The sequence below is a fragment of the Cucurbita maxima genome, unplaced genomic scaffold, assembly GCF_002738345.1.
Source record: "Cucurbita maxima cultivar Rimu unplaced genomic scaffold, Cmax_1.0 Cma_Scf00043, whole genome shotgun sequence".
NCBI lineage: Eukaryota > Viridiplantae > Streptophyta > Magnoliopsida > Cucurbitales > Cucurbitaceae > Cucurbita > Cucurbita maxima.
The window spans coordinates 977,423-1,001,472 of NW_019272059.1; the positions used below are offsets into that span (position 1 = coordinate 977,423).

Genomic DNA, 24,050 nt, shown 5'->3' on the forward strand with positions numbered 1-24,050 from the left:
AGCACCAAAAGCCCATCATCACTGTAAAATCTCATTCATTTTGAGCTTTCTTCTTGCGCCTCCTTCCACTGTTCTTGTAGCATAGGATACCCAAGAGAGACAAAAAAAGCAACAAAGAAAAAAACCTCTGCTGGCAATGGCCCATTGAATGTCAGTCTCTACTGCTTTTTGCTGTCCCACCATTTTCTTTTTCGTTCTTTCTTTCTTTCTTTCTTTCCATTGCTCTCTAGCACTGTGTTTGGTTGTCTTCCTGTCCCTTTCTTTCCCTTTCTCCTTCTTTTTTCTCACACAGTCAAAACACGCAAGGAGAGCTCTCATAATGGCGAGACCCCTCTTCTGAGAACCTCAATGGGGGATGAGATTTAGAGGGTTTTTCTTTATTGTCCTGATGGAAATGGACTGCAGTTCTTTGACTGAGTCTGGTGGGTCTACCACTTCCTCCCCTCCCATTTCATCGGCTGAATCACTCAATGGCCTTAAGTTTGGCCACAAAATTTACTTTGAAGATGTGGGTATTGGAGAGCTTCCCAAATCAGGCGGTGGGTCTTTCTCATCTTCTGCTGTTATTGCATCAACACCCACCAAGAAACCTAGAGGGGGAGGGGTTGTTCAAGCGGCTCAGCCCCCTAGGTGTCAGGTTGAAGGGTGTAAAGTAGATCTAAGTGATGCTAAGGCTTACTATTCCAGACACAAGGTTTGTACTATGCACTCCAAATCCCCCAAGGTCATTGTTGCTGGTATTGAGCAAAGGTTTTGCCAGCAGTGTAGCAGGTCAGCTGCTTTCTCTTGCTCTTGGTTTTGCTATCATTCTCATGATGAGTTCATATGCTGGAGCTATCTCTCTTATTAGTTGGTGGATTTGATTTTATTAGATTTCTCTCATGTTTTGAGTCGCTTTCTTGTTTCTTAACTTGGATTCATCCAGATTGATTCGTTTATATAACATCCAGATTCTAGTTTTTGAATCAATCAGACCCTACAGAGAAGGTTATGGAACCAAATAACTCTGTTATTGTGAGATCCCACGTTGGTTAGAGAGGGTAACGAAACATTCTTATAAGGACGTGGAAACCTCTCTCTAGTAGACGCAATTTAAAACCGTGAGAGAAAGCCCAAACAAAACAATATCTGTTAGTGATGGGCTTGAGCTGTTACATATGGTATTAGAGTTAGACACCGGACAGTCTGCCAGCGAAAATGCAGGCCTCTTAGGGGTGGATTGTGGGATCTCACATTGGTTGGAGAGGGAAACGATGCATTCCTTATAAGGGTGTGGAAACCTCTCCCTAATAGACGTGTTTTAAAACCTTGAGGAGAAGCTTAGGGACAATATATGCTAGTGGTGGACTTGAGCTATTACCGTTCTTCTCGTCAATTCTCCTCCTTTTAGCTTGATATCAATTGTGGAGTGGGGTACCAGTCAATACAGTGGCCTACATCTCCTCATACTGTTTATTCTTTCCTGTGCAACTGGTTGATATTCTACTCAATCCCTTGAAGTCCAAGGAGGCTATCTAAATTGCCTCCTATTGGTCAAAATGAAAACAGAGTAAAGTAACAAAAAAAAGCTGTTGAAGTTGGAGCCCAGCTATATACGTCAAAGTAAAAGAAGCTGTTTGATAATATTCTTTAGCTGATGGGAGTGCTGTCCCTCTGCACCTTTATTCTGAGATAGAGATAGCCGTCAAAGTGAACATTTGTGATAGACATAGGCGTCTATTTCATGTTGAAAAACGTGTTGGATGTTGGATTTTGATTGGACTCCTTAGATAAGCTTAGATATTCTGAAGTTATTGTCTTCAAGATCTGTTCTTGAAAGATGAAATCAATATCTTTAATGGTGTATTTAATAGGGTAAATGTAGCAAGTAACGTAATGTTTTAAAATGATACCATTGGCTTAGGTAACAATTGACAAAAGTTGGTGCCTAGGCACAAAGCATCGAACCAGATAGACCGACGGATTCTATGTCCATTGAACTAGGTAGACTGATGGACTCTATGCCAGCGAGGATGCTGGGCGCCTAAGGGGGTGGATCATGAGATCCTACATTGGTTGGAGAGGGGAACAGAGCATTCCTTATAAGAGTGTGGAAATCTATCCCTAATCGACACATTTAATTTTGAGGGGAAGACGGAAAGGGAAAACTCAAAGAGGATAATATCAGCTAGCAGTGGATTTGGGCGGTTGGAGAGGGAAACGAAGCATTCCTTATAAGGGTGTGGAAATCTCTTTCTAGTGGACATGTTTTAAAACCTTGAGTGGAAGCCTAGAAGGGAAAACCCAAAGAGGATAATATATGCTAGCGGTTGGCTTGGACTGTTACAAATGATAATAGAGCCATATACTGGGCGGTGTGCAAGTGAGGATGTTGGCCCCCAAGGGGGTGGTTTGTGAGATCTCACATCGGTTGGAGAGGGGAACAAAACATTCCTTACGAGGGTGTGGAAACCTCTATTTAACGGACACAGTTTAAAACTTCGATGGGAAGTTCAAAAGAGAAAGTCTAAAGAGGACAATATTTGCTAGCAGTGGGCTTGAGTTGTTACATAATGACACCTTTCTTTTCACTTTAAGAGGTTCGAAAGTGCTCATTCGTTAATTTTCCAGATTTCATCAGCTTCCCGAGTTTGATCAAGGAAAACGTAGCTGTCGCAGGCGTTTGGCTGGTCATAACGAGCGCCGTAGGAAGCCTCCACCTGGTTCACTATTGTCCACTCGTTATGGTCGCTTCTCTTCATCAATCCTTGGTTAGATATTTGCCTTCACCTTTCTAAACTTTCTTATTAACTTAGCTTTGTGCAAATGTTAACCATTTGTTTACTTTCTTGCAATGACAGAAAACAGCAGCAGAGTTGGAAGCTTTCTAATGGACTTCAGTGCATACCCAAAGCTAACAGGAAAAACATCTGAACGGGTGCCGGGAAGCCAAAACATCACTGCCATGGGGAGCTACATTCCCTATCCTTGGCAGAGCAACTCCGAGAACAGCCCACCTGAACTCTTCCTGCCAGTTTCTGCAGGTCCTGGAAATGAAGTTACCGACTCCTCCTGTGCTCTCTCTCTTCTGTCAAACCAAACATCGGCTCTAGATGTAAATGCGTTATTGAATGCTGAAGGCGCACTCGTGGCTCAAACAGCAACAGCTCATGCTGCTGCTGCCGACCACTTCTCGACCGTGTCGTGGGGCTTCAAGGGGAATGAGGCTGCTGCCAGTAGCAGCAGCTCCCTGGACCTGCCATCTGATCTGGGATTGAATCATCATGGTCTTACCAGTGATGTCCAGTTTGTTTCTCATCAAGGTAGGAGGCCATACATGGAACTCGGGCATTCGGGTGCGTTCGACTCCGCCACGCAGCATCAGCTGCATTGGTCGCTTTGATCATCCTTTAAGTAGTAGGGTTTGAATAATTGGGTTCAGTTCAGACATTCCTACCCCAGTTGGGTTTATCCAAAGACTAAGGTTCCTTTGAGTTTGCCATGAAATTTTTAAACTTTACCATGGAGAACTGTATGGTGCTTGTGTTTACTCTGATTTTGGCATGCCAACTGCTTGCCTTTTGAATGCAGGAAGTCTTGTCACAAGCAATAAAAGGAACGTTTTTATTTAAATTTTTAATCTTTATTATTATTTTTTTGTTCTTTATTTTAATTTTGTTTGCATTTTTTGAGATTTTTAAAAAATTATATTTACTTAATTTTCATGATTTTTAGTTTATTTAGAAAAAAATATTGAGAGTGGATATTCTTTTTGGAAAATACATTTAACAAATACAAAATTAATAAATTTTAGAAATTTATTTTATTATCGACCTTATTAAATATACAATTAAGCTTTTTTTATCTTTTGTTAAAATTAATGAGCGACTTTAATGAAAATTAAACATACTTCAAAATTACTATTGCATTATCCAACGGCTAAACCGTTTTAGCCACGTGGACGCCAGCTCATCAAATTCCTGCAATTGCAAAAACTCCGTTGTCTTCATCACGGCAATGCAGTACGCTGGCGGGTTATTCATACTCCATTATTGTCCGTACGACTTCACTTTCTCTCTGTGAGAACCAGTCGAGAACGCTTGCTTTCTATCTCTCGAAGGTACCATTTCTAAGCCGTAACTTTCTCTGAACAACTTTTCAGTGCCGGCATTTTCTTTTTGGACTTCTAGCTTCCGAGAAAGATTAGCAAGAAAACAACTCAATCTTCGTATATTCTGTCATTTCTTAGTTTTTTTTTGTTTTTTTTCACTTCAGATTTTGGTGTGGTAGTCTTCTTGTACACTACCACGTTCTTGACATTTTGCTTGTGTTCGATTCTTTGTTCCATGGAAACAGAGAACCTTCAAAACTGGACGTTATTTAGAAATGCTGCAACAGCGTCCGTTTACGTATTTTAGTGTCGTCGTCTATTCGACTATTCTCACTTCGCTGGCTCGGGCGTTCACTAACCGGCCGGAGGGTAAGTCCTAATATCTTTTTGTTTGAATGCAACCAATACTTTTTAGTTTCTTGAAGCTTTTGAATTAGGAAAAAGATTGGAATAGGTCATGGTTTTTTTGGTTGAGTTTCTTTTGATATCTTCTTATGGCTTCCTGATCATATGTTAACATGCATCACCTTGCATTACTTTTGAGCGAATCATTTCAAGGCTTTCGAGTTATTTTATTTCTCGTTAATGATGGATGGATAATGTGTAATACACAGTTGCAGCTCTTCAGGATCTGTACGGTGCTTTGAACTATCCACATGAGCTTATAGGATGGAGAAAATATGGTGGTGATCCTTGTGTGGAATCATGGACTGGAGTATCTTGCTCCGGGTCATCTGTAATATACCTGTAAGGACATAATGTTGCCTTGAACTAGACGCCATAAGCATATTCTTGATATTATGTTTCCTTCTTTGACCGAAGTGCTCCTCTGACTACTGCCTTCTTCTGTAGTAAACTCCGCGATTTAAACCTCACTGGGAATCTTGGAGGGCAGCTCAACAACCTCAACAATTTGAAGCAACTGTATGTTAATTTTTTAGTCAATAGAACAATTTTATTGTTGCTAGTTATTGTGTGTTAACATCTATTCAATTCTTTATTTAGGGATGTAAGCTCGAATAGACTTACGGGTGAAATTCCCCATAACTTGCCTCATAATGCGACTCATATGTAAGTTGTATACTCTACTTTTTCATTCATAGATTATTGTGTACTTAAAAGAGCTCCCCTTCTATTTGAAAATGGCGTGTAGACAGTTACTCCGGTTAATAGATTCAGTAAAATTCTTCTCTCTTGTAGAAATATGGCATTCAACCATTTAAGCCATAACATTCCACATACTTTATCTTACATGGGAAATCTTCGACATTTGTAAGTAGATCTTTGACTTTCGTAGTGTTACTGTTGAACGGTCCTTCGTCCTTTAACTATATTCTTTTGCATGCAGAAATCTGAGCCATAATACTCTATCTGGTGTGATTGGGAATGTGTTCACTGGTTTACAGAATTTGAGAGAGATGTACGCTTCCTTCTTCGCTATTAATGCTATTTTTTGCCTCTTAATTGTACTAAAATGAACGGATAATCTATCATGTCACCTACTCATTTGCACCTTAATACATGCCTTTCTAATTTACCACAGCAAAATTTTATAATTATTCTACAAGTTCAGTCTTGTATGAAGATATTAACTCACAATTCTTTGGGGTATTTGAATGTTTACATGCAAGCCCTTTTGGTCAAGCTATTCAACCAATTGTTATTCTTCTTTCACAGGGATTTGTCATATAATGACTTCACTGGAGATTTGCCAAGATCATTAGGTTCCTTGACAAACATCACTAGACTGTGAGTTTCTTGTCTTTGATTATGCATTTTCTTTCTCGGTACAATAAACAACTATTTATCCCATTAATGCTATCTAGACTAGGTTATTGCAGAACAACAAATTTACAGGATCAGTTGCCTACTTGTCTCCACTTCCATTAACTGACTTGTAAGCTATTCGCGGCTCCCTCTTTTTCTCCTCTACTACTCTATCCTCTGTAGAATCTCTGACTTATTTCATCTGGCAACTTCTGTACTCACTCACGTAACTCTTCTTTCAGGAACATCCAGGACAATTGTTTTAGTGGCATTATTCCAGAAAATTTTAGAACTATTCCAAATTTGTGGTAAGCTTTTGCCTAAACTGAACATGAAGTTTACATTAAAGAAAAGTTCCCAACATACTTTCACTTCGCCTCTGTTTAGGATTGGGGGAAATAGGTTTCATGCAAGAGTCAATTCTCCACCCTGGGATTTCCCCCTGGAAAAAGCACCTATGGTGCGAAACATCAGTGGTCCTCCAACAACCAAGTCGAATTCAATCCAGAATTATCCCTCTCGTGGTGTCAGGCAAGAGAAGAAAAGGCTTGGTCCTGGTGGAATACTTCTCCTGGTTGGCGGGTTAACACTAGTTGTAACCTTTGCAGCTCTCTTCATTGTATTCGCCATTAGCAATATGATACCCCGATCACTCCCTCTGGGCAAAGCTGAAGGTGAATCTTTTTCCTTGTAAAGTTCTTCCAGCCTTTTGCTTTGCATTGCGGGATGTCATAATTTTGTGGTCTTGGCGCTGTTTAACTATAACCAGATCAAAGCTCATTAGCCGATCATTATAACTAGCAGGTCTATTGTTCTTTCCCATTATCACGGCAACTATATTAGTTTCTGTCTTCCGAGGTCTCAACTTTGTGCCATAAGTCTACGTGCTTTTATCCATACCTCAACGTGTCACAATCCAAATGACATTGTTGATAATTGAAGGACGTAATCATTCAATTATGAAAAAGACATTATTTTTTGGAAGTCGTCTAAGATTTGAAACGGAATGTGAATTTTCTGGGAATCCATCTTTTTTAGTATCATGAAAATGAAAAGGCTCTCATCATAACTTGGAGACTAATTTCCCATAGGCTTTAATGAGTTTGGCTTCAAATGTTTGTGCCAAGATAGTTATTAACTTTGAGTTTCGTAGTTTCAGCTTATGACTCCCTGTACTGTAAATGTCAAGTATGCATTCGGATTAGCATTTTGTTTTCAGATATTAGGCTTTTCTTTTCTTTGATTGATGGTTTGTCCACCGCACCAGAAGAAAACTCACAGAGCTTGCCCCTGAGTTCTCTACTCATGGGTGGTCAAAGGCCTATAGCTTCATTAAATCGCACGAGAACCGAGAAAGTTTCTGGAAGACAAGGTTTCTCAAAGAGATGCAATCTCCCAGTGGGAACAAAAATGTTCACTCTGGCAGAGCTTCAATCAACCACAAACAACTTTAGTCAAGAGAATCTTCTTGGAGAGGGATCTCTTGGTGCTGTTTATAGAGCTGAATTTCCTGATGGCCAAGTAAAAATGATCACACTCTATGAGCAAAGTTTCACCTGATCTCCATTAACTTCTTTCTGACTTTTAATTTCTAACCAGGTTTTGGCGGTGAAAAACATCAACATGGGAGCACTCTCTCTTACAGAAGAAGAGAAATTTCTGGATGTCGTATGGACTGCTTCCCGTTTGAGGCACCCGAACATTGTTACACTGCTTGGATATTGTGCAGAGCATGGACATTATTTCCTCGGATATGAATATGTTCGAAATCTGTCTCTTGATGAAGCTTTACACTGTGAATCTTTCATGCCTCTGTCATGGACTGTCCGTCTCCAGATTGCTCTTGGAGTTGCTAGGGCTTTAGAGTAAGTACATTATTTGATTATCAGGTTCATATTGCCTGACCTCATAGATCAAAGATCTTCAGTTCATCTTTAATTACACACTACATGCATTATATTTTTCTACTTTCTTCGGCTTCCAAATCTTCAATCTATGACTAACTTAACAGACATTCTATGTCTATATCGTTACTATCTATACTCGACTTGGATATGTACTAATTACGCATTTGCAAATTACTCTAAATGCCAAATTGTCCCTTTCTGATGTATAAAAACTTCTGGTTCATACCTTTAAAAACCACTATCTAAAACCTCGAGACAAGTTTTTCAATAATAGTTGTATTCTTGAGGATTTTTAACAGTTTTCCTTTCGTGTTTTCAGTTATTTGCATAGAAGTTTTTTCCCGCCAGTTGCTCACTGCAATCTGAAGGCTGCCAACATCTTACTTGACGATGAACTGATTCCTCGTATTTATGGCTGTGGGCTATCTGTTGCGAGGCGACTTGTGACCAACAGAGTTAAAACGAAGGTAAAATACAGCTGAGAATATGCTTCTAATTTTCTTTTTCTTTTTTTTATGGTAAATAAAAAACTAGATGTCTATTTTGGAAGAGAGACCTTGTTCATAAACCAGACGGATGCCGTAAATTTCCACTTCCACGATTTTAAACTTTCCGTTGTTTACTCGTGATATTTTTTTTTTCATGAGTTTTATGTGTAAATACTGATGAAAACAGGCTTCTGAGATTGCCAGTGGTGACAGAGGCTACCTTGCACCTGAACATGGCCAGCCAGGATTTGATAACACCAGAAGTGACGTGTATTCTTTTGGAGTGTTGCTTTTGGAGATTGTCACTGGAAGAAAACCATTTGACAAGTACAATTCATCCAACCTTCTTTTGGTTTTTTGTCTTATTCTTCAAACTCTTGTTGTAGTTAAGAGTATGAATAATTTTGTTCTTTTTACTAAGTTCGAAACCCAGGAAAGAACAATCGCTGGTGAAATGGGCTTCATCTCGGCTTCATGACAACGAGAGTATAGAGCAGATGGTTGATCCAGTCATTAAAGGAACATTTTCCTCCAAGTCCCTCTCTCGCTTTGTTGATATTATCTCCCTTTGTATACAGGTAATTAGCCCAGACCATCTAATGAAATCTAATATGCCTCAGTTTATTTCTAACAAGTACGTACTTTTAAGCCTGTAGTTTAACATTTACGTGGTAAGTTGACAAACTCTAAAGTTAGTCACAATATACTATTTTAATATCACATCACGATAAGGTAAAAGGTGGCACATTCAATCAGGCCTGTATATATCCCTTTTTAACATATCCTCCCGTGCATTTCAACTTTGGATGATCAGCCTGTGAAGGAATTCCGACCACCAATGTCTGAAATAGTGGAACACCTAACAAATCTTCGGAGAAAGATGGAGATGACGAAACATGCTGCATCAGAAGGAACGGAAATTGATCCTTTTGAGAAGTCTTTTCGTTCAGCTAACACTGGTTTCGTAAGCTCACCAGCTTACAGCTATTCTGCCACCTCAGTTTAGGTCAGTCTTATTTTTCTTCGGCTGCATCCTCTTCTTATGTGTACAGACTGTTTAGTAGTAAAACCTTCCTTCTCATGTACATACAGCTTTAACTTCATCTTAACTGTCATGTGTTTCTTTGAGAAAGTTTTGGAAAGAGAAAATCAATTTTTGTGTTTCTTTGAGAAAGTTCTGGTGTCATAAGATGCATGTTTTTGTTTCTTTTTTCAAGAAAATAAGATAATGTTATTTTTTGATTTTACGCAACGATTTTATCATATATTTATTCTCTTGAAATCAGGTCTGGCCAAGCGAAAAAAAATAAATTTGCCAACAGATGAGCCTAAAATGATGGTCCACCTTGTGTTGAGAATCTTGACTGAGCTGCCCTGTTTATTCTCTTCCATTTTTGTGATAGTTTGTTATCTCCGTTCTGCTTCATGAGAAAGCACTTCTAATTTCCACCGGTTCCTATTCCTGCAATGCTTTTCCCCACACAACGCCAAAAAGTAGACCCAGACACGTCGCTTGTTGTTTCTGTTGCTGCAAAACACCATTTTTACTTGACCACTTCATTTCATTTCCTTCTTGTGAGAAGGAAATGGACAAAAAGCTTCTGGACTACACATTGGTCTCCTCCGGCCTTCTTCTCATGCTCACCTACCACATTTGGCTTTTACATCGCATCCTCACATATCCCAATAAGACCGTGATTGGCATCAACGCCATGAATCGTCGCTTATGGGTTCAAGCTATGATGGACAATGCACCAAACAACGGCGTCCTTGCCGTCCAAACACTAAGAAACAATATAATGGCGTCGACCCTTTTGGCCTCGACTGCCATAATGCTCTGCTCTCTCATTGCCGTCCTGATGACGAGTGGCGGTGGCGGTGGCAGCGGCCAGAGTCAGTCCCCATTGGCGGTGCTTGGAGACAGAAGTCAATTTAGTTTCTCATTCTCTGTCAAGTTCTTTGCCATATTGGTTTGCTTTTTGGTGGCGTTTTTGTTTAACGTTCAGTCTATAAGGTACTATAGCCATGCAAGCATTCTTATCAATACGCCATGCAGAAAGGGTTTGATCGATGATCGGCATCAGCGCGGGCTCACGGCGGATTATGTGGCCACTACGGTGAATAGAGGGAGTTATTTTTGGTCGTTGGGATTGCGTGCGTTTTACTTTTCATTTCCTTTGTTGTTGTGGATCTTTGGAGCTATTCCTATGTTTTTGTCTTCGGTTCTTCTTGTTTTTATGCTCTATTTTCTTGATGTTTCGTTTGAGTTTTGTTGTGCTGAAGGGAATTCGGCGTACCTCCCTCAAAGGGATGAGGAAGAGGAGATTGGGAAATAGATTTTTTTTTTTCTGGGAAAGTATCAACTTTTGTTCTAGTAAAATTCCGAGGCCCGAAAAGTAAAGTTTTGCAAATGATCAACCTTAATCCTCCCTCATATTGTTATATGAACATACTCATATCATCAATAGGAGCATAGTAAGAGAACCTAAGTACTCTTTTGATCTCATTCAATTTTATATACAATTTATCATAATCATAAATATCGATCATATGACATGAATTCAGCCCAATTCTTTTATACTTCTTAGTATTCTCCAACGTATCTTACATTCATTTGCTATACTAAAATGATGAGATGCTGCTTGATTTGGGATTTAATTTGTTGGTTAGTTCCAACCTTAGATTTAATAAGTTCTATATTAAGTGAAAGTTCTATATTAAGTGCAAATATGAGTACTATCGCTCAACAAATATTATCCCACCCCTCAAGTTTTACTCTAAATGACCATTCGTAGCTTGTGAATCTAAGGAACGACTCCTCTAGTGAAGATGAGTTTCAGAGTTTCACTCTCCTTAACCAATCTCACCTAATCACCTGGAAAACACAGCCAAAATTCGAGCATTGGCAGTTGTTGCCTTCCATTCCATTCACGTTGCCTTCACATATGAGCCCTATTCACACATGGTGACTTTTTTATCTAACTAATAAGGGCAAGCCATCACTAATAGAAAATGAAAGAATAGTAATCTCATATTGGTTAGTTAAGAGAAATATCATGAGTTTATAATTATCTACCTATTTGGTTTTTTTGGAAAAACCACTAAAATTTATGCATAAAGTGGATAATATTATATTATTGCAATTTAGACCTAAAGTGAATAATATTATATTATTGCAGATAAATGTATATCACTCCACTTGAATTATAAGAAATAAATTTTTTAGGTTTGTTCTGATGGACTATTGACTATAAAAAAAAATGTAAAAATTATAAACACAAACAAATTTGGTAAATTAGACACTTTTTTTTTTTTTTTTTTAATCTTATGGATACGAAATATAATTTAATCTTGGCAATTAATACACCGACGAGGGTAGTACTGTAATTACGCAACCATCTGGGAATCGGGTTGCAACGGCGACAGGTTGAGTAACGCGGGTTCAAGAGGCTTTCTCGTGCTGATATAAGAGCTTCAGTCTCATTCTCATTTCCTTATTTCCAGAGAGCTGCATCGAAAGTGGTACGTGCTTCTTCCTCCAATCCAAATCGTGTTTCTCTACTGTTTATGAATTTTCTGATCTACAATGCTATTGGAGCTACGATGATCGCACTCGATGTAGTTGTAAATGCAATTCGTCTAGGTTTAGCCTCTGCGGTTCGGTCTGCATGTCATTTTGTCGCGGAAATTCATTTTCATGCTTCTATTGTTGAGGATATAGAGAAATTAGATTGTATTCTGCAGGTGCACGAGTTAGGGGGAGTCGTTCGGGGTTTCCGGCTTGATCTGAACGGTTAAATTTACGAATTGTTCATTATCTAGCGGGTTATTAGTACGTTTTGATCTAGCTGTTCGTAATTCTCTGGATATTAGAAATTCTGCTGAGATAACGTAAAGGAATGGGATGAATACATTGGAGGGGGGCTATATATTCTAATTAATTTCCATTTAATACAATGATTTCATTATGAGATGGTCAGAAAAATTTAGATCTTCTTTGGTCGTGGTTATTGAGGTTTGAGTCTTGTTTCTTTTCTTTCTGCAGCTTTGGCCATTGTCAGTAACTTCAAAAACACCCATGGATGCTTCAGAGCGTAGGTACTTGGAGGATGATGATACGTCAATAATGAAAACGATTAAAGGTGCAACTACAGGATTTGTTTCTGGCACCATTTTCGGGACAATTGCTGCCACTTGGTATGATGTACCCCGTGTTGAGAGAAATGTTGCTTTGCCTGGGCTTGTGAGAACCTTGAAAATGATGGGAAACTATGGGATGACGTTTGCTGCTATTGGAGGGGTATACATTGGCGTTGAGCAGCTTGTGCAGAATTATAGAATGAAGAGAGACTTCGTTAATGGAGCTGTAGGTGGTTTTGCAGCTGGAGCATCTGTTCTCGGATACAAAGGTGAAACTTTCTACTCTTTCTAGATCTTGATGCAGTCGCAATTTCTATTCTTTCATTAACAAATGTGAAGAAAGTTTTTTGTATGGTTTGTTTCTCTTTCTTTCCGCTTTCCTCTCTTGGAGAATGGGATAGAATTTTATTTGGCATATTTATGTGAACATATTATAGACTGGGATAAATCCATACCATCCACAATTTCTATTCTTTCATAAATTGACCCAATGTGAACATATTTTCAAATTTTATAGAGGAAAAACTAATAGAGGCTATTTTGTTTTACATAAGTTAACAATAATCTAACAATAGGGATCAATTTTATGCTTTATTGAAAGTTTAAGTATTAAGTATGGATTTTTATAAGTATAGGGACCAAAATGGAATGATGCCCAAATTATAGGACATAGTCGGTATTTTAACCTTTCCTTTCTGTTTTGGTTGGAAATGTGTTGAGTTGGTTGATTGAACTTGATCTTCATGGGGCCTTCTTGAATATTTTTCCTTGCGGAGAACAAGGGGCATATTTCACTTACTCAATTTATGGACATTACTTCACTTCTATCAAAAGTGATTGGAAAGGGTTAAGAGGATTTTTTCAAGCTACTTAGAATTTTTAAGATTTCTTCGGGCTTATAAAAGTGAAAAACATTAGATTTGTGGTTTTTAATATTCCTTTTGCTGAAGTGAACTCTTGCAAATAAAATGTGGTGCAAGCTTGTAACTATCCAGTCTCTTACTCGAGGATGATTTCCCTTGGGTGATAAATCCATTAAAGTTGGAGTCTTGGAAGCCTGTGAAAGAGGTCCTGTATAAGTTTGAAAATGGGAATTTTACCTTTCTAATGGTGGGAGATTGACTCTTTTTGAGGCAGCTCTTGCAAACGTACGTACCTATTTCATGTCAAGTTTTTCTATGCTTTTAAAGGAATGGTAGGTTTTGGGAGAAAGTTCAGGAACTGCTTTCGGGGATGGTAATTTGATGGTAGTTTGTAAGAATCAAATCAGATTTGACAGAAAGTGTTCTCTAGCGATATAGAAGAAAGGAAGATCTAAAGAAAAGGAAAAGGCATTCAACTCGGATACCTTTAGCCAATCATCCAATTCAGAATACTTAACAAAGATCTAACATTGAACACCTATTAGAAGCATTCCAGAATTGTCTAACCATGTTTACCATCACCTTACTGCTTTGGAGCATTGAGTCTAGGAAAAAAGGACAGGAGAGTAAATTATCCAGATGTCATCCAAAAACTTAACTCTATTACCTCTTCCCACCTAGAATATGGAACCAAAGGCTGCAGGATCCGCAATATATCTCAGCTAGGAAATATGGAATCAAGTGCTGCATGACATTTCTACATGTGGTCATCCACCTGACTTATCCTAACCATACTTGCTAGTGACATTTTTGTGCCATGGTGCATTGCTTTCTAGAAGGAACCTTCGTATGCATTTGGTTAAAGAAGTGCACTTCCACTTATCTACATTGGTGAAGCCACGATCTCCATCCTCGAAAGAGCGAGAAGCTCAACTCTTTTGTTTCACCTATAGAACCTCCATCCTAGTCTGCACCTCGCGAAAGAATTCCCTCTCTTATTTTTATCAATGCTTCGAGTAACTGGAGCCATGAAGACACAAATAACTAGTCTGCATGTTAGCAACCACTCCTTAGTTAGGGCAGAACCATAAATTTGGAGGGCAAAAACTTTCTATTCGAACTTAATTAGAGGAGATAAATTAGTTAAGAAGTGCTACATTTTTTTTTTTTTCGAAAAAAAAAAATATATAATCTCAGACAAACAAGGGAGAGAGTTTCTTTTTGTCCTGTAGTACCCATCTCACCCTTCCGTCAATATTAGAAATTTCTCTATAAATAATTCTTTAACATTGTTGGACTTCATATCAGTCTAAAATAATGATGATGTAGCAAAATAAATGTAAGTAGAATCCAAACTACTGTATTACTAGAAATTTCCCTCCAAGAGGGGTGATTTCTCGATCTGGATGTAGTTTCTTGCCATTTCTTGTTAGTTATACTTATAACAAGATATACCTATCAGTATCGCCATTTGATTGTAAAGTGAAGTGCCATTCCGATCTTTCTGATCCATTGCATAGGATGTGGTTCTAATATGCTTTCTTTTCAAGTCTCTAATAAGTTAAACTCCCTCTGAAAGTGGTTAATTGATGCCATTGTTTTGTTTTAGGAAAAAGCATTTCAACAGCCATTTCCGCTGGAGTTGCTTTGGCAGTTACATCTGCATTAATTGATGTTGGTGGTCAAACCACAAGAATTGACAATGGAAAGGAGTACTACCCTTACACCACCAAGAAAAGATCCCACATTGAGTAGCATTAGTAATCTTTGCAGCAATTGGGAAAGAAGATCTTGGCTGGCTTTCTCTTTTGGGCTTTCCAGAGATGTAATTATACTCTCAGTTCTCTCGAGTAAGCTTAACAGGGAATGTTGTATGAATAAAGGTACCATCAATTTGTTCTTGTTTTCGGTTAGTTTTGGATTTACCACCATTGATATTTGTTGGAAGCTTTTCAATTTGGGATAACTGTGAAGGTGGTTGAGAGGAATTGTCAAATGACACTGTTTTTCTTTTCAGGGCAAATAATATGATCCCATCATAATTTTATATCTCAATTTAGAATCCACCTTGAAGATTGATATCATATGGTCAAATATTTGGTTTCATCAGCCCTCATTTCACCTTTCTATTTTGTGAAGCATGAAAGGCAAAGGAAACATTGAGAAGCAAGTAAGAAAAATTGATGGGCTTGATCATCTAGGCCCGATAAACTCTAATATAGTGGGCTTAAAATTTTCCTGCTTTATAATGGGCTTGGTCATCTAGGCCCAATAAACTCTTCCTCCTAACTATGCAAAGGGTCAACAACACTCTCTATGATGCATTCATATTTGATTCATCATTTTATAAAAAGCGAGAATCCATGTTCCTAAAAGTAGAGTATATTGAATTAAAAATCATTCACTAAATTTGATATTTTAATATAAAGTCAAAGAATATATAAGAGAAAATTGATGCATGTTTGGACTAATATTATTTTTATCAATCTATCATACAATACAATGAATTTGGGCTATATCAAGCTTTCAATATTCTTTGCCTCTAAATCAAATTCCAAAACCCTAAATTCACTTTACGAGGCATTCAAATTTAAGTTATCGTTCGAATATTTGGTAGCTGTTAAAAAATGATCTATTAGTTTATGCTTTTGGATCCAGTGACAATTTAACATAATATTAGAATAACATGTCTAGTGTTTCAATGACTGCAATGTCATTTTTTTTTACCGATTTATATCGATCTTCACAATTTATTCTACGATCCCTACTTAGAAGCTTCTCGCTCGTGCCAAAAGTCTCGTAACATGCAAGAATAGCAAATAGAATACTACATACATTAACCCGCGTAATAAAGTTTCCAACCCTAAATGAGTAATTATTTTTTTTATGTTAATAGTATTTTTATTTAATTGTCACATTACAAAGCTTATCAATTAATTTGCATTTAAATTTTTGGAGAAAACTAGTTAAAAATAAATATTCAAAGAAAACTCATGTTTATTTTAATATTTTTTAAAAAATAATATTAAATAATTGTCTTCCACCAAGCGTGCTTGAGTCACTCTACATATCATTGTCAACTTTGGAGTTGAAATTCAGAATATTAACCAAATTAAATTTTAATTAATAATTTTTTTTAAAAGGAATATATAATTGGGTCAATTGCGTACGTGTTATTTCATACCATTTTCAAACTTTAATTGGCTGGAGTCATATAATATGAAATACATTATTTATTAAAATTAAATAATTATTTTATTTTAATTGTTTTTTTTATATTATATATTGAAAAACTATGTATAAAGAGAAATAAAAATTAGAGGAAATTTTAGTTTCTGGCTCTTCTTTTGGTTTTAATTAATTAAAAAATTATTTCAAGATTTTTCAAACTCTAATATGATAGTGACGGTCCATTATATAAAAAAGTCAACTATGAAAAATTGCATTTTTTAAACTATAATTTATATTTGATTTTATTAACTAAATTGTCATTTTGTTTTAATAATTAAGCCTCTAGTGGTGCAAGTCACGCAATCCTTTGTACATATAGTTTTTATTTTATTTTTTTCCATATTATCAAAAAATAATAATAATAATAATAAACTAACTATTTAAGATTTTATTAACTTAAATAACATTTGCATTTATTTTAGAGAAAAAAAAAACATGCCACATTTCATAAAAAATTCTTGAAAACCCGACAAACAAAACAAATGAGAACGCATATCAAACAACCTCGTAAAAATCAAGTCTATATTTTCATTTCATATTTAAATTTGTATGTCGATTTAATTAATTGAATTATATTCATATTTACCAAAAAAAAAAAAAAAACATCAAATTTGGTCTAAAATCAATATTTGACTCACTTTGATAGATGTTACATTAAACTATATGTTATATTTTTTATGGAATAAAATATAGTTGACAAACTTTATTAGATGATTGCCATATTATGATATCATATACATTGTGGGAATCTTGTAAATCAGTTAGGCCAAATATAATATAAATAAATATTTCATATATTTAATGCCTTTTTACTCCATAATAATACTATATGTTTATCCAAATAATAATAATAATAATATATACCCAACCAAATTAAAATAAATTCTTATTAATATTATTGCACTATAATGTTTTTTTTAATTATTTAAATTTTTTTTATTCATCCCGATATATTATGTTATATTAATAACTAAAATCTCATAAATTTTAAATATCAAACGTTTATAAATCACGATACATCATCAATTACAAATATAAAACGTTCATGACACAATTTTTATAATTTAGTTTGAATTAAAGTAATTTAAATTGGTCGGGTTATGTGTATTATATATATTAACACAAATTGATATGGGATTAAAAATTTAAAAAGAAACTTCCACAAATTTAGGTAAAATAATTTATCAAATTTTAATATAATTTTTTTTAATGTGCAGTTAGAAAGGTTCCTGTGTTCCGGAGTGGTTAGAGGACCAAGAATAGAAAAATAGCGGGAAAAGTGGGGGCGGTCTCGGTGGGCCCCACCGGAACGACTTTCCAAACGTAGAGCCTCAGCCATCCGATCAATAAATGCGGGACCCACACCCTAACTTTCTCCCTCAGATAGACGATGGATATTACACCCACGTCATAGGTCAATTCTGCTAATTTTGCAGTTTCCCCGTCAACTGCTTCCTATGACAATTAATTAATATAAATAAAAAAATACGAATAATATAATAAAAGATAAGAACTCAAAAAATAATAATATTAGAATTAATTATAAATTTGGTGCATACAAAATATTCTTTATAATAAAAGTTTTTAATCTTTAATACTACAAATACTCAATTTTAAAAATTAAACAATCTATATTAAATTTCTATTTTACCCTTCATCTCTCTCCTCCCGAGTTTTACTACTACTTTTTTCCTGTTTTTCTCTTTACCACTGCATGTTCGGTTCAACGGATATGAATATTAAATACTCGAGAGCTACACGTTCGAAGTTGCAAATATTCTGATTGATGCCAGTAACGTTTATATTAAATTCTAGAGAGTTGAAGTTAAAAATCTAAATACAGTGTGAGCCTCTAAAAATACCTATATTTTAAATATTTTGAGCTTAAAAAAATGATTAATATAATATCTCTATTTTGTATCGTTTTTTCAAAGTAAAATTAATATTGAAATTTGAAGGAAAAGAAAAGTAATACTAATGTATAAAATTAAAATAAAATAATAAAAAAAAACCCTTGTATATTAGGTTTATTAATTTGCCCATAATTAATATTTTTAAAAATAATTAAAAGTTAAAAAACTTATTAAATATAAAAATGATAATTTAAGGAGGTATTAATTAAATTTGAAAATTGAAATTTAATATAATTACTAAATAAAAATAATACTTACCTACTCTAACAATAATCACATTCATTTTCTCCCCTAAAAATCTTATTTTCTTTGGTTTTATTTTTTCTCTAATAATAGAATTATTGAATTAAATAACGGTAGGATTATATCATATTATAATTATTAATACTCAACTAATATATGATAGAACTAACATATATATATATATATATATATATATATATATATATATATATTCGAAATATTTTAATCAATATTTTTTAATCTTTTTGATTTAAATATGCTTACTACCTTAATCAATTACTTAATATCAGCCATTTGACTAAAATAAAACGAGCTATAAGGTTTAAAAAGTTTTGGCAATGTCCTCCTCAAAACCTTGAGTCGTTTCATATTCATAAATGGTTATATGACGTAATATGTTATGTTTCGTTCTTGAATTTAGAAACGAGAAATGTAGGCATTTAATGACATTCACATATGACGAATATATATATATATATATATATATATATATATATATAGTTTGATAAAATTAGGGTAAGAATTTCGTGAATAGTCCTTATTATCGTAACTATTCGAGTTGATTATTTGCAAGAGTTTTATCCTCGGGACTAAACCTAAAGTTCGTTCCGAATCATAAATTTAGTCATTGTATTATAAATATTATATGGTTACTCTTTCGAGTATATGCATCGTGTATAATCATATATATCGAATTCGTCTTATAAACATATCATATATGGCGGTAAAAACACAAATTTAATTGACATTAACTCGTTTTTCTAAAGTCGAAAGTTCAAATTATCGTGCTCTTGATATGTAACGAAAAAACGTCACGAATGATGGACAAGAGCAGCAAATAAATTAATTGAAAAAAAGAGGGAAAAAAATTTAGGTTTATGGAAAGTGTTTTAATTTCTAGAGAGAGAAGCTTTTTTGTTGTTGTTTTCTTTTCATTCAATTCAATCCATTTTTTCCTCTCTCTCTCTCTTCAAACCGACTGATCATCTCTCTCTCTCTCTCTCTTATGAATCATCCAAATATGTGAGAACTGAAGCTTGTTGACGCCATTAATGGAGAATTACTGAAGAACTCTTCAACAAGAACAGCAAGAACAACAAGAACAAGAAGAAGAACAAGAGGAGAGAGAACAAAGGTGTGAACTTTTAATGGCTTCCTCCAATATTAAAACCAGCTCCATCAGTGAAGAAGAAGAAGAAGCACGACAACTACTCCATCATCATCATCAACAACAACAACAACAACATCAGCTTTTGCAAACTCCAAACTTTGTCATCCCCAAAAATCCATCATCATTCAGCTTCCAAAATCAAGACTTTCATCATCATCAATTACCTTTCTCTATGAATCTCCCTTCCATCTCTCCAAATTTCATGTAATTCTTCCTAAAAATTTTAACTTTTTTTTTATTTTTTTATTTTTTTTTACTGAATTTGTTTTGTTGATTCTTGTTCTCAGAAGCAAAGATGGAGGAGGTGATGATTTGGGAGAATTGGATCATGCCCTTTTTCTATATCTTGATGGACAAGAACCCTCCACAAACATCACTCAACAAGATCAAAGACGTATTTTTTTTTCTCTTTTTCTGTTTTTTTTTTTTTTTTTTTTGGTTGTTCTTGGGGTTTGTCTGAAGATTCTTCACACCAACAACATGGGTTTGTTCCAATTTGTTGAATTGATCTTCTGTGGTTGTACTTCTTTGACCACAACACACTCTTTGTTCCTCTCTCTCTCTCTCTCTTTTGGGGTTTGAGTATATGTTTTATTCCTTTTGGCTCTTCCATTTCTTACCCTTTTCTCTTCTCAAACATTACACGCATTCAAACCCTTCTCTCCTCCTTAAATTTACCATAATTCAATCGTTTTAGAAGTCAGTCAGTCGGTTTAAGCATTCTTTATAAAGACGTGTTTGTTTTTTTGTTGCAGAGAGTTCGGGGATGAGACCACCGACGTTGAACATCTTCCCGTCGCAGCCGATGCACGTCGACCCATTGCCAGCAAAAGTAAATAAATGAGAAAAATTGCATCTTTTCTCCAAGTTGATGATTAGTTATGATATTAAATGGATTAAGAAAAGAAGAAGAAGAAGAAGAAGACATTTTCTTTTTTTTTTTATATGAAATTTGGATTTGGTGTTGTAGGCAAACACAGCATTGGTTAACCATGGTGATTCAAAGATCAAAGCATCAGAGCCATCCAAGGAGTTGGCCAACCAACGCAGCGGTGGAGCCACTCCATCCGGACCACCCCCAACTCCAAACCCAAACCCAAACCCAACTACAACAATAACCGAACCTCATGCCAAACCTCCAAAAGTAAACCTTTTTTTTAATTAAATAAAAACAAAATCACCTCTTAATTAACATTAAATTGAACCCTTTTTTCTTTGTCGCAGCGTGAGGCTAACAAGAAAGGGCTGACCTCAAGCTCAGAGCAAGAAGGACCCAAAACTCCAGACCCCAAGGTCTAAAAATCCCACCTTTTTCATTCTATACCTGTTTTTGAGCTCATTCACGCTTTAAAATGGCTTCTTTTTGCGTCATTTTCAGACTCTTAGAAGGCTGGCTCAGAACCGAGAGGCTGCAAGAAAAAGCAGGCTAAGAAAAAAGGTCGTTTTTTCCATTCTTTCTCGTGTGTTGAGAATTGTTGGGAGGAAGTCTCACCTTCACTAATTTAGGAAATGATATATTTCTCCGTTTGGGAAAACCCAAAGTAAAGCCACGAGAGTATATGCTACACAATATCATATTATTGTGTAGAGTCGTGATTCCTATCATCATCCTGAGTAACTTTTTTTTTTTTTTTTTTTTTTCGGGTTTGAATGCATTTTCAGGCCTATGTTCAGCAGTTGGAGCTGAGTAGGATTAAGCTGACGCAGCTGGAGCAAGAGCTACAAAGAGCAAGAACTCAGGTAATATATATATATATTTGAAGTTTAATTCATTATTCTGTAATATGATGTTATTGTTGGTGTTCATTAGGGTATGCTTGTGGGTGGTGGAGCAGCCATTTTAGGAGCTGACCAAGGACTTCCCCCTGGTTTCCATAACCTCACCTCCGGTAACAATCCCTAATTATTAGTAATTACGTACGTCCACGATGATATGATATTATCTTACTTATAAACCTTATACTTTTGTAGATGCTGCAGTGTTCGACATTGAGTATAGGCGGTGGCAGGAGGAGCACCACCGGCTGATGTGCGAGCTCCGAGCAGCCGTGCAGGAGCATTTACCGGAAAACGAGCTCCGATTGTTTGTCGACAACTGCCTTGTCCACTATGACGAGGTTTTGAACTTGAAAATGATGGTGGCTAAGTCCGACGTCTTCCACCTTGTCTCCGGCATGTGGAAGACGCCGGCGGAGAGATGCTTCCTGTGGATGGGCGATTTTAGGCCCTCTGAGCTCCTTAAGGTACCTTTTCATTATTTTCTCTTTGGTTTTTCCTTCCTAATTTTCTTTCTTCACAACAAAAAAGAAACATAACATAATAACATTATTATTATTTAACATTGGTACATTGATAATATATTTTTCAAAATCTATTTCTCGGGTCGAGAAATTATTCGACATGGTTGGAACGTTGTCACCAGCAACAGTATAGTATTAGATATATTGTTTTTGGTGACAATGTTCCTACCCTGTCGAATAATTTCTCGACCATAAAACCCAAAAAAAGGGGTAAAATGATGGGACGGGAAGCGACAACGTTGAGTGTTTGGTTGTCGAGAAAATATCGGAAGTGTGAAGCAACAATAAATGACGAAAGGGTATTGAAATTTTGCATAATATGTAAGGATTAGGTAATGCAATGTAGAAAGGCAATACCTTTATACTACAAATTGGTTGTGTGTGACATAGAAATGAATGGAAATGGAAAAGAATTGCATGGCTCTCTCTCTTTGTCTCTAAGAATAAATGCTATTTTTGACCATAAAAAATTAACCCCAAAAGTTTGGTGTATTTGTGTAGATAGTAATGGGTGAAATAGAGCCATTAACAGAGCATCAAATATTGAACATTTGTGGATTGCAACAATCCACACAAGAGAGCGAGGAGGCATTGTCTGAAGGCCTTGAAGCCCTTAACCAGTCCTTATCAGACACCATCGCCGCTGATTCATTGAGTAACCCTCCCAATATGGCTAACTACATGGGCCAGATGACCTTAGCCATCAACAAGCTCTCTACCCTTGAAGGCTTTGTACGACAGGTACCTTCCCATCTCTCCCATCTCTCTCTTCAGTGTCTTACAAATCACGACTCTTCACAATGATATGATATTGTCTTACCCTTTTCCTGATCCAAAAGCAACTCTCGTTATATCCCGAAGTGTTCATGTGGTTGGTTGGTTGGTTACTGGAATCTACGAATATTTCTATCTCTATTCTATCATTCGTTTTGTTCTTTATCTTCTTCCCGACACCTACCTTTCAAAACCTGACCCACCATACAATATCCAAAGATAAATCATTGAGCAACTAATAAATTATAAGTTTTTATAAAAGACGAATGAGATGTTAGGTTTGAGTTTTGTTTAGTAATATAATTTGTTGTTATTTGACCTTTTTTTTTTTGTTATGATTGTAGGCAGACCATTTGAGACATCAAACCATTCATCGATTGCATCAAATGTTGACGACCCGACAAGCTGCACGATGTCTGCTAGCCATTGCGGAGTATTTTCATCGACTTCGAGCTCTTAGTTCCTTGTGGTTAGCTCGACCGAGGCAGGATTGACTCGGAAGTATACCCTTTTTTAAGTGACCAAATCTTAACTTCTTCCTTCTCATGGTTTTCCCTTTTAGCTCATGAAGCTCTCTCTAAGATATAGCTATAGAACATGAGATATAGATAAATAAAATAGTTGTTGATGAACCATTTTCTCTCACTAATTATAAATATACGAAGCAAATAGCTCTTTGATTCCTCAAGGATGGAAGAAAAGTCCAAAATAAAAACAACTCTAAGCAGCTTCCACACAATAATCAAAGAAATGTTGTTTTGTTCATTTTCAAAGGAGCAGTTGCTGCTGTATAATAAACTAATAAAACACTGTCTTGGAGACATTTGAGAGTTGAATGGAGCAGATATATTATATTGAAGAGATTGGTAATTGATCCAAGAATATGTTAGATTTGTTCATGTTTGGTGGGAGGTAAACGTAACGATTCCACTGGCAAATATTGTCTATTTCGTTCTTCTTCCTAATCGATATGGAACCCTCCTCCCAATCCCTCCTTACGGGGCCCAGCGTCTTTGCTGGTACACCACCTCATGTCCACCCCTTTTGAGGCTCTGTCTCCTCGCTGGCACATTGTCCGATGTTTGATTCTAATACCATTAGTAGTGGTTCAAGCACACCGCTAGCAAATATTGTCTTTGAATTTTTTCCTTCGAATTTCTCAA

The 24,050-nt window shown here is 36.0% G+C and overlaps 5 protein-coding genes across 6 annotated transcripts; all 5 read left to right on the forward strand.

Moving 5' to 3' along the window:
- The first annotated feature begins 54 nt into the window (after positions 1-54).
- Positions 55-3,506, forward strand: LOC111470202 (squamosa promoter-binding-like protein 9). Its single transcript, XM_023115736.1, has 3 exons — positions 55-771; positions 2,611-2,750; positions 2,841-3,506. Exons 1-3 carry the CDS (start codon positions 356-358, stop codon positions 3,380-3,382), a joined length of 1,098 nt encoding a protein of 365 aa, XP_022971504.1. The 5' UTR covers positions 55-355; the 3' UTR covers positions 3,383-3,506.
- A 404-nt stretch (positions 3,507-3,910) lies between these two features.
- LOC111470286 (protein STRUBBELIG-RECEPTOR FAMILY 2-like) lies at positions 3,911-9,627 on the forward strand. 2 transcript variants are annotated; one of them, XM_023115845.1, is made up of 18 exons: positions 3,911-4,099; positions 4,336-4,459; positions 4,705-4,837; positions 4,943-5,014; positions 5,096-5,161; positions 5,291-5,362; positions 5,439-5,510; positions 5,768-5,839; positions 5,922-5,987; positions 6,100-6,165; positions 6,245-6,531; positions 7,104-7,378; positions 7,457-7,722; positions 8,084-8,231; positions 8,440-8,579; positions 8,674-8,830; positions 9,067-9,258; positions 9,539-9,627. In XM_023115845.1, the coding sequence occupies exons 2-17, from the start codon at positions 4,366-4,368 to the stop codon at positions 9,256-9,258; spliced, it is 2,178 nt and encodes a 725-aa protein (XP_022971613.1). In that variant the 5' UTR covers positions 3,911-4,099; positions 4,336-4,365; the 3' UTR covers positions 9,539-9,627. The 2 variants fall into 2 exon arrangements, with proteins under 2 accessions (XP_022971613.1, XP_022971612.1); XM_023115844.1 differs by lacking the exon at positions 9,539-9,627 and having other exon boundaries at positions 9,067-9,337.
- Positions 9,628-9,823: 196 nt separating this feature from the next.
- On the forward strand, positions 9,824-10,746 carry LOC111470289. The gene has a single exon (XM_023115846.1). It carries the CDS (start codon positions 9,839-9,841, stop codon positions 10,586-10,588), a length of 750 nt encoding a protein of 249 aa, XP_022971614.1. The 5' UTR covers positions 9,824-9,838; the 3' UTR covers positions 10,589-10,746.
- Positions 10,747-11,655: 909 nt separating this feature from the next.
- LOC111470193 (outer envelope pore protein 16-3, chloroplastic/mitochondrial-like) lies at positions 11,656-15,310 on the forward strand. The gene is made up of 3 exons (XM_023115723.1): positions 11,656-11,774; positions 12,298-12,661; positions 14,865-15,310. Exons 2-3 carry the CDS (start codon positions 12,331-12,333, stop codon positions 15,008-15,010), a joined length of 477 nt encoding a protein of 158 aa, XP_022971491.1. The 5' UTR covers positions 11,656-11,774; positions 12,298-12,330; the 3' UTR covers positions 15,011-15,310.
- A 4,277-nt stretch (positions 15,311-19,587) lies between these two features.
- LOC111470005 (bZIP transcription factor TGA10-like) lies at positions 19,588-23,575 on the forward strand. The gene is made up of 11 exons (XM_023115447.1): positions 19,588-20,017; positions 20,101-20,207; positions 20,569-20,645; positions 20,784-20,957; positions 21,038-21,106; positions 21,192-21,251; positions 21,476-21,553; positions 21,624-21,702; positions 21,785-22,056; positions 22,615-22,854; positions 23,232-23,575. Exons 1-11 carry the CDS (start codon positions 19,791-19,793, stop codon positions 23,379-23,381), a joined length of 1,533 nt encoding a protein of 510 aa, XP_022971215.1. The 5' UTR covers positions 19,588-19,790; the 3' UTR covers positions 23,382-23,575.
- The last annotated feature ends 475 nt before the right edge of the window (positions 23,576-24,050 follow it).